We start from the raw sequence: 16,949 nt of genomic DNA, 5'->3' as shown, positions 1-16,949 counted from the left end.
GGAGTTAAATGCACACTTACAAAAAAAATATTTATATAATCTGTCATGTACATTGTACACCAAACGCCCAATGTACATTAAAATCTTCTAATATAGCAAGTAAGCTCTCAGTTTGCCCCAAACGCAACCGAGATTTTTAAAAACTTTTTCTAACCATATACATATAACGTATAGCGCTTGAATGCGATATTTTAAGCGATCATAGGATCTGGGTCTGATTCACTTCCCTTACCTACATATATTTTGATGTACCAGGAGCCTTAAGAGGATATGTGCTTAGTGCGTAGACTTGAATGTACTTATCCATAACACAGATCTCTCACTAATGAGCAGTCGTTCAATGGTTCGTTTCATTTAGACTATTACATACTTTACATACATGCATATCATCACTCCTATCTCCCACCGCGTTAGGCAGAGACTATGGACCTCCACCTGTTTCGCTCCTGACAAACCTCCTTCGCCCCCTCCACTCCCATCAGTCTCTTCATACATGCCCGTTTTACTTACATTTAACCCGGCCTTTTTAGGACATCCCCGATCTGATTGAGATATATACGCCGAGGTCTACCTCTGCCCACGCCTCCATCCACATTCATTCTATAAATTTATGCCGTCAATCTACCAGCAATCATTAAACTTTACTACACCACATCAATTAACAAAATATGCATTATTATAGACAATTTCCTCTGTCGAATGATGCAACGCGAGCTCTAGTTTCATCATTATGACTTTATATATTATGTAACCTTAAAAGCAATTTTATGGAATAGTGGTTCTTAAAGCGTAAGCGTAAAGAACACTTACGTGTTGATTGTACATAGATTGGGGTTAACTTGACCATTTACTGGCAGATCGATTGACATCAATCACTGGTACTCATATCATGATCAGAAACGCATATTTTGTTGTTGATATATCGAGGCGATACTAACGCAAGTATCATTAACACCGCTAATTCGCTGTCTGCCAGACCCGCATCTGCAATATTTCATCTTCCTTCACTAACTGCCGTATCTGACGTGTTCTTTGTAACTAAGTAAAAATTATGATATAACTTAGCTTCCAAAAGCGAATAATAATGTGTCAGACCAAGTACCTGATCTCAAATTAGAGTATTCTGGTACTAAGGATACCAGATCAGAACCAATTTAATTCATTCTCATGCAACCACTGTGCAAACCGTAGAATGATAAGACAAGTAAATAAAAATATAATAAATAAGACAAGTAGGGCAATGGTCGGGGCGCATCAATACCTACACTATCAACAATTATTTTAGTCGACCTAATTATTATTTTCCATCAGGTGCTGGTGAAATTATAGGTACATGTCAACTTATGTCTCAGGTTGATAGGAGCAGTAGCAGTGCCCCTCAGATCTTTACAGAGGTTAAATGCGCACTTATTCTTTTCTAAAACAAAAGGAGGTTGTAAACATAATTTGAAAAAAGTTGGGTGTTCATCGCATTATTTCGTGCGATATTGAAATAAATAATAAATAAATAACGGTCATAGTCATAGCCCCGCTCTACGGAATCCCTGTTCCGCGGGTGCCATGGACTCATACATAGAATACCACAAATTACACCCAAACTCACGAGAGAAATAAATGTAGGCCATAAAAATATTTCTCCCGACCCGGGATCTCTGTGCGGCAGACCAGCACAGACATAATAACCTTTATCAAATGCAGTATTTATCTATTGATATTCTTATTACAGCGCCAGTGTTGCGGATTGGTATCTCGGTTATGAATGTATGATTATAGGTTACCTACCTATCAGTAGTCCGAAATGACATTTTCCAGAAATAACTTTTGGTCGAAATTTCATAACCTCGAAAGTAATTTTGAGAGAAAAATGTTTTTTCTATTAAACCTAATTTAACCTAACCTAACCGAACCCAATCGTGTCTTTGCGATAAACATTCAACATATCCTGAAAGAATAACTGTGTTGAGTTTGAAAAAATAAGGTCGATGTTATTCAATGAAGAATTTTATTACAAAAGAAGAGTTGGCTCTTGAAAATGCCCACCAAACTTGGCTGTTTGCACGCAGTTTCCTTTGCCTTTCCCTTCGATAAATTAAAAAATCTGACTTGCCACATGGTCTGTGTGCTTGTTTACAATTGTTTGTTGCAACGTATTGCGTGCGCAATACGCCCTTGACGTTGAGCTTGTCTATGTCAGAAGTATAACTTTTAATGATTGTGTTTATTTCAAAACAAATCATTTATTGTAAACGTAGAGACTGAAAATACACACAGATGACTTTAATTGACACCTTTCTATTAATCCTCTTCCCTTTCAAAATGTTTTTTCGGGTATAGATCCCACGCGGGCCCATTCCGGATTAAGAAGTTTACACACATTATCATGAAATAAAATAAAATACAAATCAGAAATAAAACTAATTTATTTGACAACAAAATTGTGCATGTAAAATGTATACGTAATAAATATGAAATACAGCACTAGAAATACAACTTGTTGCAGTGTATATCGCGCACATAGAATTGGTCTTCATTCCTGTACTAGACTAAAAACGTTTGCGCGCTACGTCCGGTTCGTATCAGTTCCGAATTCGAGAAATAATGGTCCACAAGTAACAAGGTGTACGAGCGATATTCGTATTTTCTTGGGTTGGAATCGGACTTAGTGCACAAGCGACATCCGAAATCGGTCCAGTTTCTCATTGATTGCTTTGTAGGTATGTGTGTTTCTTCAAGAAGGTTTTCCTTCACCGAAAGCTAGTAAATTTCTAATTAAGCCCGGATTCGAATACCCGACCAGTGCTTGCGTTAGGCCAAACCATTAGGCTGCTACGGCTGCAGACCTTTCTGTTCAACATTGAACAAATAATTTCGCAATTTGTTTATTTTTACATTTTTATATCTTTGCATTTAATAAATTTAAGGCATTGGAATATGATACTAATAATATCACATACTGTTATCACCGCATAATTCAAAAACATACCTACTTATAAATAAATCTGGATGAGTTACCGCAGGTCACCGGAGGAGAAGCGGGACAAATTGTTTTGCTACATCAAATGTTTTAGGTTTTTTAATACTAAATAACGGTCATACAAAAAATATACGATACACCTCATATTGTCTAAAGAATGTGCTAATGTGTTAGGCGATAGGATGTACTGTATCCGATCATATAATATACTGTAAACAGGCTAATATGAAAATCTAAAACGAATTGTTTAAGATTAAATATCTAATTTTGTACATCATTTTTATATGGAGATATTTAAGTACTAAGGGCCGTATTCCAGAACTCTACTCAATGCTCAAGTCAGGATCTGAGTATCATTTCAAGCACTAGAAATACTACCCTAAACGCAAGGACTTGAGTATAATTTCGTATTCCAGAACCCTACTCTATTGAGTAGGGTTCTGGAATACGACCCTAAGAGGACCTGCTAACTTTTGGTTTTCAACTGAAGCCCTATAGTATTAAATTAGCGTTAAACTGTATTGTTAGTTTAGTTAGTTCATACATTTAAATTTTGTTTTCTTTTTCACTATTGTATATAAACCTTAATCTTAAACTTAATTTTAACCTCTGAAATCATAGTATTAAGAGAAAGAGAAAGTTGTCTGTGGTGAGAGACCTGGTATCCTATATTACAAACTTATGCTTAGTTTAGGTACCAGTCTTTTGCAAACATAATCTAAACACTATTTTTGTCTATCTTACTTTTGTTCATGTGCAGTTGTTATGTTTGTGGAGAGAAATAAATACATTATTAATATTATTATTATTAAATTCACATTTATACCAAAATTTTAATTTTGTCCAGCGTTGCATATGCTGCTAATGGGTGCTCCTATCGTGACGTCGTATCTAATAGGTACACTGGACTAAAATTTTTTTAAAATATCAAAATTGATAAACTGAGAGTAACAATATTGTTCCACCTTTACTTTTTATACGTGTAGGCTTTTCAATATTATCACACATTTGAAATTTATTTATCAAATACAATTCCGTCTTCAGAAAATCACTGACATGCGAAAATAACAAATAAAATTACTTTTGTTTCATTGTTTATATAATATATGGAAATGCGTTAATATCTTTCACTGTAGAGGCTGATAAGCTTAGAGAATCGAGAACATACATACTACAGTACTACAATATCAATTACATATATAGGTGACAGTAGGAGCATCCAGCAGGAGCATGAGAAAACGGCCGGCTTAATGACACGCCGCGCCGTCATCTGCCTCGTCAATCACCATCGTTCTAAAATCTAGGGTCGTGTTGAAATACCTCGCTTTAATTATTTCAAGGCAGCTATAAATGTAATTTGATGTTTTACTAAATAATGTTTTTTTTTTGTTTCAGGATAGAGTTAGCGTACCATGGTTCGAGAGAGGATTTGGATCCTTACGTGCCGGCAGATCACAGACCTCATAACTCAAAGACTTCGTAAGTTTTCAAACGGCCATACAAAATAGTCGTTTAGTAGCAATAGAGCTCTCTGCGAAAGAGCCGTTCTGGGAAATACTGTCACCTTACCTATTTCGGCCGCCAAGCAGTAAAGCGACAATCACCGGTGGTGGCTAAAAGTGCTGTTGAAATGACACTTAGGACTTGTTAATATATATCTCAGGGTGACTCAAATCTAATTCGTTGCCCTGATACTCAAGGTATTATATAGTCTGAGACCAGGAAACGGTTCTGGTTGTGTGGCATATTATGATTTGCCAAAAATACTTAGATAATACGTAAGTAGCAGTAGAGCTCCTTGTGAAAGAGTTCGTCCAGGAAGTACCGCCATCTCAGCTATTTCTGCCGCCAAACGTAAGATAATATGAGCATTACTGAGTTCGGGTAGGGAAAGGTGCTGGTGAAATTACGGGTACATGGGACATGTTAACTTATGTCTAATGCAGGCTTTTAAAAAATAAGTGCGCATTTGACCTCCAACTCGCCTGATGGAAAGTGATGATGTGGTCGATGACGTAGCATGCACACCTAAGTAATGCCTATTCACTCTCGCCTTGAAAAGGTCCAAAAGATAGCAGTCGAGGAACAAGTCTGCAGGTAGGGAATTCCCCTCTCTAGCCGTTCGCCGTGTTATAAATGTGGAAGCGAAACGCTACGTGCGAAGCCTGGGAATATCCACATCATAGGGGTGAAAACTCAGCCCACGTCTAGTCCCCCGATAATAGAAAGAGGAAGGCGGAATCAAATTAAGCAAATTCATCGTACACTCTCCGTGATATATCCTGTAGGATACCGATAAGCAGGCAGCTTAACGGCGGTGTTCAAGGCTCTGCTGCTTCACCGTCACTAATTCCGAGACACCTATACGCCTCTTGACACGCCTTGTCGAATGGCTGCTCAGGTGGTTTGAAAGGTCGCGTCAGGGGAAGAATGCCGCCCGTGCCGGCGCAGGCCCATATTGTACGGTTCTATGGCGCGAGCTCGCCCGTACGTCACATGCCGTAGAAAGCCGCCTTAAGGGTGACGGGCGCAGTGGCAGTGCCCCTAGATCTTTGTGATTTAAAGCTCTAAGTGGCACTGCACTAATATGGACAGGCGTATCGCTTCCCACCACGCGACTTGTACGTCCCGTCATTTAGTATCATATTAAAAAAAATTACTAACATATTAAAAATTCCATCCACAATCCAGTGAAAGGCCTTTGCTTCAAGCGTTAGAGATTCCATTCTCATGCGCTCTTTCCCAGAAAGACGAATACGGTACCGAAGATAACACTATATGGCATTAGTACCAAGCATGAAATCAATTTGTTAGATAGGTTCGTACAACAGTTTCGAAAAGAACGCGACCTGCTGACGTATTAATAGGCGCTTTGATTGTCTACGAAAACCAAAAAGCGGCACATTAGTCACAATTCGACGGAAAGTCTTAACATCGCGTTTCAGTAATTTGCGTAATTGACCAACATCATCTAGCGTGATTTAAGGGAACTACCATTTGCTCATACTTGGCTATGGCGATGTATACAATAGGTTTGCTACAGTAAACACAATGTCAGACATTTTTCAAGTCATATAAGTAAATATATTTTTCAATACCGCTACCGTAAGGCTTTAAGCCTTCCTTAAAAAGAGCTACGAGAATTGCCATTGTCTTAAAAGCTGTTACGTCGTTTAACAAACAGCACCGCTCATTTATTTCGCATAATTTTTGCATCTATTAAAGTACATAAGATTTGTTAAGTTAATATTAATAATAGGTGCTCTATTTACAAATAACAAATAATTGTAAAGGTTGGCTATATATCTTTATTAGTATTCACATTTTATTTCGCTTGAAAAACGTTCAAATATAAAAACCGGCATTTTTTTACTTGTACCCTATTGTTTGCTAAGCGACGTTTTCTCTTTTACGGCCGTAGAACCAGAACACCTGTTTTTTTACGCTATTTCAAAGTGAACATGCTAGTTAAAAATTTCGTTGATTATTAGGTTGTTACCCAGTATACATATGTATAATGTTAAAAAAGTTTTTAGTGGAAACATGTTAAATTGTCATTTATTTTATGTAATCGTATTTTTATTTTGAATTTGCAAGAAGACTGAATGAAAGTTGGTTACCTATCAGTAGTCCGAAATGACATTTTCCAGAAATAACTTTTGGTCGAAATTTCATAACTTCAACAGTAATTTTGAGAGGAAAATGTTTTTTATTTTAAACCTAATTTAACCTAACCTAACCGAACCTAATCGTGTCTTTGCGATAAACATTCAACATATTCTGAAAGAAGAACTGTTTCGTTATAATTCGGTTTTCGGTGTAATGAAAATTCGAACAAAAGTTATTTCGGACAAAAAAATTTCGACTTTGTTTGACCAGGTGTTCTATAAAATATAAAAATATTTTTTGCCATGTTGCAAGTATATGAAAAAAAACTCTCAGACATTTTATGTAATTTTTTTCCCACATAAATCACAAACATTTATTCTGGTAAAATAAATGCAATTTGATTCACAGTTCTAACTCTCTAAAGTAAAGTTCTGATTGCAGGAGTTTCGGTGCTCTGGCGAACTTGCTTAAGGCATCGCTGGGATCAGGAGTGTTAGCTATGCCGGTTGCCTTCAAGAACGCGGGCATGCTCGTCGGAGCCATAGGAACCATCCTCGTGGGGTTGATTTGCGGACATGCCATACATATATTGGTAAGTTTTTTAAAGTATACCGACAAACAATCACTTGATTTATTTAATGAAAAATGATTAATAGAATCAGGCATTACTTTGCAGAATTCTATGTTAATGAAAAAAGAAAAAATCGTTTGCTATTCACCGAACCCAGTGAAGACAGCCTTCACTGGGATCGTTGATAATTTTATTCATGCAGTTAATTTTATCACACTTTATCCGCACGAAATTAATAAAATTACTGACGCTATTGCAATCACAGTCACCACTACCAAAAATATACCCGACACATGTCTCACTTCTCTAAGAGGTACCCACAGTGTTTATTGTTCGACCCTCGACCCACACGTTAAAATTTGAAAATACCCGCAATTATGTGATTTTTTTTATAATATCAAGTGACGGGACAAAAAAGTCGTGCACCTGATGGTAAGCTATACGCCTGTCCATAACAGTTGCAGTGCCACTCAGAGCTTTAAATCGCAAAGATCTGAGGCGCACTGCTACTGCGCCCGTCACCCTGAGACATAAGTCGCCGTTTCTATGCAAGAATTCGTGTCGTTTCTAGACACGAACTGTGTACACTGCCTCGGCGCCAGACTAGAAAAAAATCTTAAAAAGACTCGACGCGCTCTGCCGTTATTCTATGGGGCGCAATATCAGCAAACGAACGTTTATGCGCGTGGACTGGTGTTGCAAAGTACCGCTGTAGCACCACAAAGTTTATTGCGACTAATAAAATGTATGATTTACTTATACCTTTAGTAGAGGAACGATAAACATAAACGACGTAAATAAAGATAAACGACGTACTTTTGAGGCATGGAGAGAAATATTTATTATTCGTATTGAAGATTTTCAAGAAATGAGAAATACAGAAAAAAATGAAATATTTGAAAAACTTTTCCTCGTGTTGTCGCAATGTAAAATAGAAGGCACCAAAATCATCTTTTTGTTGCAAAATTGGAAGAATCCAGTAAATTCTGTTGTATCTTCTTTTGTTATAAATTTTTCTATACAAAATGATACTTAAAAAATGGTGACTGCATATTATATAATATGCAATCACCATTTTTTTTTTGCTTAGTAGTCAACATATTTCTTACCACAGTCGGTAGTAAAAAGACAGCTACCTGGAAGACTCGTTAATGCACTGACATGTTTACCCTACACACGTCTGCCCGAAAGCATTCGTATCGTGTATATACTCATCATTTTTTTGTCTGCGACAGACACGACATATTTTCGTAGCTAGATCCGACAAATTTATTGTCGTGTACAAGACCATTCTCATCTTTTCTGTAACAGAGACGTCGAATTTCTTAGCGTGTACACGCGCCGTAACCCTTCAAAAGCGGAATACGGCGATGCTGACACTGACGCAACATTAAATTGTTCATTTATTATACATCCCCTATTGTTGTATTTAATTACTTCCATCTGTTCTAAAACACTCGGACGTAATCCTTTTTCGTAATGTAAGATTTCATAAGTGTGGGAATCTGACGTGTTATGATAATGGCAAATGGTTACCGCCGCTTAATGACCCAACGGAAGAACGGTTCTCAATTGTGCGATCGTTGGTACATTAACTTTAATTTCGAAATTACGCACCATTGTGAATGTTTTGTAGTAAAGGAAAATACGTCGGAATGAAACGTGTTTCTCGAAGACGGTTCACAGATCGTGGAAAACGTGTAAATTCCCTAATCCGCATTTGGACAGTGTGGTGGATTATAATCTAGAGGTTACCTCTTCCATTGTCATTCCGCCTTTTTATCACCTTTTCTCTGGTACTTGACCTTGTTTTCAAATTTTGAATCGTTTTCTAATTCCGTTGCCCGTCATTCTCTCTTTATTTTCGTTTCGTCGTCACTCTCTGCTTAATCGCTGAAGCGAGTAATGCTGTTCGTCTAATTTTGATCCTTGCACCAGTTCTCAACCTTAATTATGTGCCAATTTTAATACCAATCTAACCTAGTAATATTGTATAACTCAGCCTTTTCGGGGTAAGTCTGTCTCACGTTTTTAGTATTTAAGAAGGGAGTGTTTTGTAACGTTGTACCTGTTTTTTGTACCCTTTTCTTGTTACAGCCTTTCTTTTTCTTTCGAATTTACTTATGAAACAAATTATGTGGACAGAAGTATTCTATTTTACTGGCTTAATCCTGGTCGCATATTAGCGGTTTACAACCTCTTCATCCCCCTCTCCTTATTGGAATACTGTGCTAGCAGTGTTATGTTTAATGGGTCCATGATAATGATGAATATAGACATGATTATATTGGCACTATAGATTGACCTTCGTAGTTATTCGCTACCTAAATGATTGTAACTAATTACAGGTTTCTTACCACGGTATGTTTTATTTTTTAAGTTTTATTGAATGTCATGATATTTGACCACCATGATATTCAATTATTTTTGCGAAATTACTCCACTAAGTAGTTTGTTATAATTATTAACACAAAGATCGAACACTAAGAAGAAATTCCTTCTATCCGGCTGAAATTGAAGTAATGTCTTCCAGCAAACCGTGTCCGATGCTGTACCGACTAAGCCACGGAACGAATGTTTTTTTTACCGTAGCGCCATTTAGAAGAAACCTATTTCTTCACTCAGCCAGGTACCTTTACAGCTACCAGCATCATAGAGATGTATTAATAATTATGACGGTATGATTTTTTTTGTTTTCCCTTATTTCGGACCGGTTTCACGCCCCATGGTCACGGGTTTGTAACACTTTAAGCCGAGCACACACTAGCGAGCTGTAACTGTAACTTGCAGATACAGTAACGAGGATCTAGTGTGTACGCTTGAAATAGTCTTCAATTAAACAGCTCACTGTGAACCGCACGTGTACCACTTGCGGCAAGCTCGCGAATCACGTACACACTATGGTTTTTGGTTACATAACATGCAACGGTTACAGTTACAGCTCGCCAGTAAGTACCCGGGTTAAGAGTATCGAGTCATTTCTTTTTATACCATTTCAAATGACGCGTATCCAAACTTTTCCTTTAAAATTAGTTGGCAGAAGAGCTCCTTGTGAAAGAGTTTGTCCAGGAAAATACTGCCACCTTATTTATTTCTACCACCAAGCAGTAATGTGAGCATTACTGCGTTCCGATTTGAAGGGTAAGGATGCTGGTGAAATTATAGGCACATGAGACTTGTCAACTTATGTCTCCGTGAGTGTCAGGTACAGTGTTCCTCAGATCTTTGCGATACAAACCTTTGAGTGGCACACGACTTGTTTGTCCCTTGATTTGGTATCATAATTGCTTTACAACAACGGTAGTGTGTTTAAAAAAAAATTGTGATTTTGTTTTCATTGGTTGTCTTTATTTTTAATCATCAAAAAGTATTTACATCACAATTTGGAACTATGTAAATACCTTTTCTCCCCATTGGAACTGGAGATCTCCTTATTGGAGATATTAAGGCGATGAGGTGCCCAAAATCGCTTAAATATGGTGTTTTTGTGTAAGTTTTTAGGCAATAACATAGCACGTGGAACTTTGAAAATAGTACACCCTGTAACACGTATCTTGAAGTATAGCTTGAAAATCCTAGAATATTGCTTATTGTCATAGGTAATACAAAAACTGGATTACAGTGAGACTCTGGTGGCTATTTTTTGACATATTTTTCTCGGACAAACCAAACTTGTTTACTACCAAATTCGGTGCGATTATTTAAATGGTACTTATCTTGATCCTGACACTTTATTTGTTTTAAATAAAAGACAAATAACAAATTTAGGAGTAAAAAGTAACTTTCGCCTACTAAAGTACGAGCTAAATATTTGCTTGCAAATTATGGACAGGCACTTAACAGTGTGAAAAAATGTCATACACAAAAAAATACGTAAATAAGTAAATATAATGGCCCCAATTCGTTGAAATCAAAACAAAATATTTTTAAAAAGTCAAATTTAGCCATTAGGTGAGCATAAAAAAAATATATTTTTGGTTGGATTAGAACCTAAAACACAAAGTATTCAAAACAAAAATGAAATTAGTGTTTGCGTCCTTGATTATTCAGTAAAATTTGAAAACTTCTGCTGCGTAGCTTGCGTTCGTGGGATACGTTGCCAGACCTCTGTTTTGACATTGTTTTGACATGGTTTTGACAAATTAATTTATATTCCCTATGTATTGTAATCGGCTGTCTACCGTCGAGCACGATACTTACGAGATATGTAGTTGGACATAGTTATACAAACTATGACCAACCCACAAAATGTCACTTTCGAGATAATTAGATTTTTGTAAAAACAGTGTGAAGAAATAAATAAGTAAGTTATTTGACACTAGAGATGCGCCGAGTACTCGTTTGCTACTCGGTAATCGGTGTACTCGGTGTACTCGGCCGAATAACTCGGTTCATGAGAAGAGTACTCGGTTAAAATAAAGTATCACAGCTATAGACATAATAAAGTAAAATCAACAATATATTTAAAATATTCAAAAGAGATTTATTACTAGAAATTGTAGACAATTGTAACAATTTCTAGCAATTTAGTAATTTAAAAAGAAAGTTTATATTATTAATATTGAAAATTTAACAAAGGCAAGTTATGATGTAGGAATATTTACAAGGCTTTCTGCGCGTTCAGGTAATAGTCTGTTCCTTTTTTCTTCGTACACATTAGCCGCTTCGGCAAATAACCGCTCGCTATACACAGTGCTTGCAGGTGCACATAAAAACACTCGTGCTAACTGTGCCAATTTTGGAAATTTTGTTTTATGCTCCGACCACCATTGGAAAGGACTCTGCTCTCGCGACAATAAACTTTTAATGACATATCAGCCATCATCATCATCATCGCGTTCCGGTTGTAATGAACCGAGTAACTCGGCCGAGTACTCGGCTCGGCAAATGTTAAACAGAGTAATATTCGGTACTCGGTTACTCGGTAAAACTTGTACTCGGTGCATCTCTATTTGAGATAAACGATGTACTGTAGCAGTGAGAACGATATACGGAAACTTTTATATTATATAGCAATAAATAGAAAACATTATGTATCTTTTTATTTAGTTAACGAGAAACATGTTCTAGTCTTCGTAATGAAAACGCCAAAGATCTACAGTACTTCAGTACATGTGAAATGGATACGTATAGCATATTTAAAAAAATACATTATATGAAGTTAAGCAGCAAGGTTCTTTTTAGCTATTAAAAGTTACTTATTTAGGGTTGGTTCCCTGAAGGACATTTATTTTCTCCGTTTTGGCTTGGTATGTTGCCAGGATCTTTTGTGAGCGGGTAAAGGACACGTCTGGTGTTCTACCTAAATACATAACTCAATTTCACTCGAGGTGTGGGTTGTTTCTTGTTTGCATAGCATGCCCAGTTCTTATATGGTTTGGAATAATTTGGTTTGATAGCATGTGTGTATTTTAAGAACAAGGCCATCTGTTAGCGGTAATCAATATTATGTTAAATCAAGCGGAAGGTCCAACTACCACATTCTTACCGCATCGGGGCGTATTGCGCCACCTTATTGGAGAAATTATAGTAGGCACGTTATCGCTCAAGGTCATCGAGGCGAGGTCATCGACCCTTGTCAGCGTCCTAAAATGGACTGAACATTGAAGATAATCTTCTTGGAATAACCGAAGAAGATAGAAATAGTATCCTCCAACTTTAGTAGTCGAGTTTGAAGTTTGAACTTGTGGTTATCGGTGACAAAACCAAGATTAATAGTGGGTCGTACTTAAAACAATTAGCCAGAAGTTGCTACCTGTCAAGTAGTTCAAAATTAGGATTGTTCAATTTTTTTCGAAATTAATGTATCTATAGTTAGAATTAATTATTAATTATGTGCCTACTCAAAGTTCACATTAATGTAGGTTACGAGGTTTACAAATAGACGAATGTATTAAATAAAAAATGAGCCACTATGTTTGATAAGCAACGATACATATTCGGGATCAGAAAAAAGACCAATCTATCTTATGTTTTTTACAAATATATCTTAATAATTGTTGGATATATCCAATATAAATATCCAACTCCTATAGGAATTAAAGTAAAATAATCAAAGTTAGAAACACTAATATCAAAAGATTCCACTTTGTAATGTACGGAACTGTGCACTTATTCTGTAGTCCAATTACAATAATTACTTCCTAAGTTACACGAAAAAGGTACAATTTAGGTTTTCGCGACTGTTGCACATAAGAAATGAAACAATTTTTTCGAATAATTATCGCGTATACTTGTTTTTCAAACTAATCAACAATTTTTCGGGCACTTTTCAGGTTCCATGGTCACGGCTGTATTAACGTATAACTAATATAGTTTAATGTATTCTTATCTCGGTTATTAATTAATAAAGAATTCAATGTAATAAAAATTCAGATTTATAAAAATAAAATGAAATAATTTGTAAAATACGTAGCGTAAATTGGAATGTTCTTTGGAAAATTTAAAAATAAAGTACATAAATTAGTAACTTTTGTAACTATGGTAAAAAATAGGGTACTTATAGATTAATATTAGATATAACTAGTTGACAACTTTACCATTTCAGTCAACCCTGAGACCATGAGACCTGTAAAGGGCCCGAAACGTCGGTTTGTTTGAAAAAACAAATATGCGCGATTTAAATCCGGAAAAATAGTTTCATTTCCTATGTGTAACAGTCGCGAAAACATAAGAACTCGATATTGGCATATAAAGTTTTGAACAAAATTCTAAATATTTGTCCATTGGGCAAAGCTGAATGTAAAAGAAATTCCGATTGGCTCGCCAATCTGGATTACAGAAAACATTGTTATTACCTCCCGTGGTTTAAAACTTTAAAATCTAGGTAACATGCAATTTACATAGCGCATACAAACACCCACCCACTCACACACCCACACACACTACCAATTTTTAAATATGTTTTTCAATCTCAATAGTAACCTACTCTTTAGCAAAAAAAGTTGTTATTGTATAAAAGCTGTAAAACATCTATGTAGATTTAGGTGGTGGAGAGCCTAGAGATTCGCAACACAGATTTTTCCCTAGTGCAAACTCCAGCTCTCTCAAAGGAATCTTTTAATAGTAAGTTATTGTACCAAAACTTCCGTATTTTACCTTTATAGGGAGTAATAAACATTTTGTATTTGTATTATTTTTTGGTACTAAAAAACGTTATTTACTCTAATTTCGCTTAACCATAAAACTGAAACTAAATATGATATAAAAAAAAAAAACTATTTACGGGGTTGTTTCGCTGATCCCAGATAATTGTTAATAATTCTATTTCGCTAAAAATTTTGATTAGGGTAATTATGTTAACGAGGGCAATAGTAAAGCGTCTCTATACCATTTGAACTAATTTTCTACATACAATTTAGATTTTAATTTTCTCTTCAAAGAGAGTCGAACTCGTGTTTATTCAAAAACATAAAACAAATGAATGTTGCGTATCCTTGCTCTGAAAAGAACCCTCGTCGTCCTCAAACTTTAACATAGATTTATCACAGAACAATATATACGGTAGAAGTGATTAGTTTGCATAGTATGTGTGCCAACAGTTGAGCAGCTAGGTCCGTCATTTTAGCTTTGTGCGTTATGGCCGTGTAGCGCAAAACGTCAAATATCGTAGAAAAATAAGGCATTGTCGCACTTATAATAATAATCTATGGTGGTGTTGCGTATCGTCATTAAGTCTTATTTTATTTAATTTGAATAAATTTCCAATTTTCTGAAAGTAGTGTTATTTTTTGTTACAAGAAACGTAAGAAAACTTTATAGAGCTGCAACATGGTCGCTTCTTTTTTAGAGAACTAAGGGTCGAAGCACAGAACTGCAATGTGACGCCGCATCACAGAAATCTAGCAGCTCGCACGACGCATCGCAAGAATTCGCTAATTTCCTTTATGTTTTTTCCTATATTTGCTTATCAATAACAGCAGTGCAACACTTTTTTTAGGATACCTGTCGCTACCTAGTTTAAAAAATACGTTCAGTACAGCTGACGATCGTCGAAGGAATGATCACCCGAACCGTGGCAGTGGTAGCAATTCACGTCACAGGTTCCTGCGTTGCGAATTCGCATCTCGTTCGCAGTTTTGTATTTCGACAGTACACACCTAGAATTTGTCGTCGTTCGGCTATTAATCGGCAATCGGCCGCTAGATGGCAGCACATTGATTGAAATTTCAATATAAAATCTAAACGTCGTAACTTGCAATAATAGTCAACAAGGTAAAGTTCAAATCACATTAACAGTCCAAAATTTGTTATTTCTTTTTCAATTTGAAACAATGACCAATAATTATCAAGATTTCATACTAAAGATAAAGATAAACTTATTTCAATATAACTTAATGTAATACAATACAAGTAAAACAAATGTAAATAAAGCTATTACAGTATTAAAGCATTAAAAAGGGAACCTAAACGTTCGTAGTAAGCTATATACATTTTAATATTACTACCTAATGTGTAATTGCGATGCCTAAACTAAATAAACGTGTACCTGTATTTTAGGCATATTTTTGAGTCAACCTCTTTATATTACAGCTTAAAAACAGATTTTCTATATTTAACAATAAAATAATTAAAATTTATAAATTAATGGTTACCTGTGTCAAAATAGTTATGAAAAGTTTATGATAGCATTTCAAATTATGAATGTGTGAATTTTGACGACAGCTTTTTGATAGTAATCGAGGCACTTCCAGTAGTTTTTATCTCGCAGACAGCGCACGGAGTACAATGACTCATTTCCTATTGTATAACGAACGTAATGGAAGTAGAACATTCTGTGAATGTGACACTTACCTAATGCGTGCTAATGCAACTTGACAATCATAACTTTTGTAGTTATGTTGTACAGCAAGGTACTGCCGTACCACAGGTTTCTCTATTTCTTTTGTTGTGTAAAAATTAATTCCCTCAAATATTTTTTAAACGTAAACTTAAATTTAAGGAGTCTAAGCGGGGGTAGAATTCCAACACTTTGTTGCTTGATAGCGGAATCTTCCAGTAAAGGCCACAGTGCGATGAATTTGTCCCGCCAACAGAGGTCTCACTCAAAGTGGAGAATTTTAACATTCCATACAAGTACCCAGAGTACTTTTTGGAACTTTATCACGCCAAATAGCATACACGCAAGATGTAGATGTCCTCGTGAGTCCATATTTAACATGTTTGCATTGTTTAAATATGGCGTGATATGGCTGCGAGGTGGGATTTTGAAGCAAAATTGACAACATTCATTTTGTACACGTTGAATCAGGTGTTGAGTTTTATTCAACAAACGAGGACCATAAACTATATCTCCGTAATTAAGTTTGGAAAGAAGAGAAGAATAATACAAGATATCCCAACTTGACGCCGAAATTACAGGCATATGGGACTTGTCAACTTATGTCTCGGGGTGATAGACGCACTGGCAGTATCGCTTAGATCAAAGCTCTAATAGCAATTAATAGCAACTGCTAAGGACGGACGTGTCGCCTAACACCAGGCGCACGACTTGCTAATATATAAAATAGGCTTTATTTGACATGCGTAAATTTCAAACAAAACAACAAAAAATTAATAAAAATAAATTCAATTAAAATAAAAAAGAAACATACAAAGTAATAAAAAATATGTCGAGTTCTTAGGTTTTCGCGATTGTTACACATAGGAAATGAAACTATTTTTCCCGGATTTAAATCGCGTATATCTGTTTCTTCAAACAAACCGACGTTTCGGGCCCTTTACAGTCAACCGTGATCATGGGACCTGTAAAGGGCCCGAAACGTCGGTTTGTTTGAAAAAACAAATATACGCGAC

At 36.0% G+C, this 16,949-nt stretch overlaps 1 protein-coding gene across 2 annotated transcripts in view; it reads left to right on the top strand.

The window, feature by feature from the left end:
• The window catches only part of LOC113235415 (proton-coupled amino acid transporter-like protein pathetic), a 105,700-nt gene that overhangs the window by 62,519 nt on the left and 26,232 nt on the right, over positions 1–16,949 (top strand). For both annotated transcript variants that reach the window (XM_026471096.1, XM_026471097.1), the window contains exons 3-4: positions 4,370–4,453; positions 7,025–7,175. In XM_026471096.1, the coding sequence (XP_026326881.1) occupies positions 4,370–4,453; positions 7,025–7,175 (235 nt within the window). The remainder of the gene's footprint in view (positions 1–4,369; positions 4,454–7,024; positions 7,176–16,949) is intronic.

Source organism: Hyposmocoma kahamanoa, unplaced genomic scaffold (assembly GCF_003589595.1).
Source record: "Hyposmocoma kahamanoa isolate Upper Pololo Valley unplaced genomic scaffold, ASM358959v1 87, whole genome shotgun sequence".
Lineage (NCBI taxonomy): Eukaryota > Metazoa > Arthropoda > Insecta > Lepidoptera > Cosmopterigidae > Hyposmocoma > Hyposmocoma kahamanoa.
This window is presented reverse-complemented; position numbering and strand designations above follow the sequence as displayed.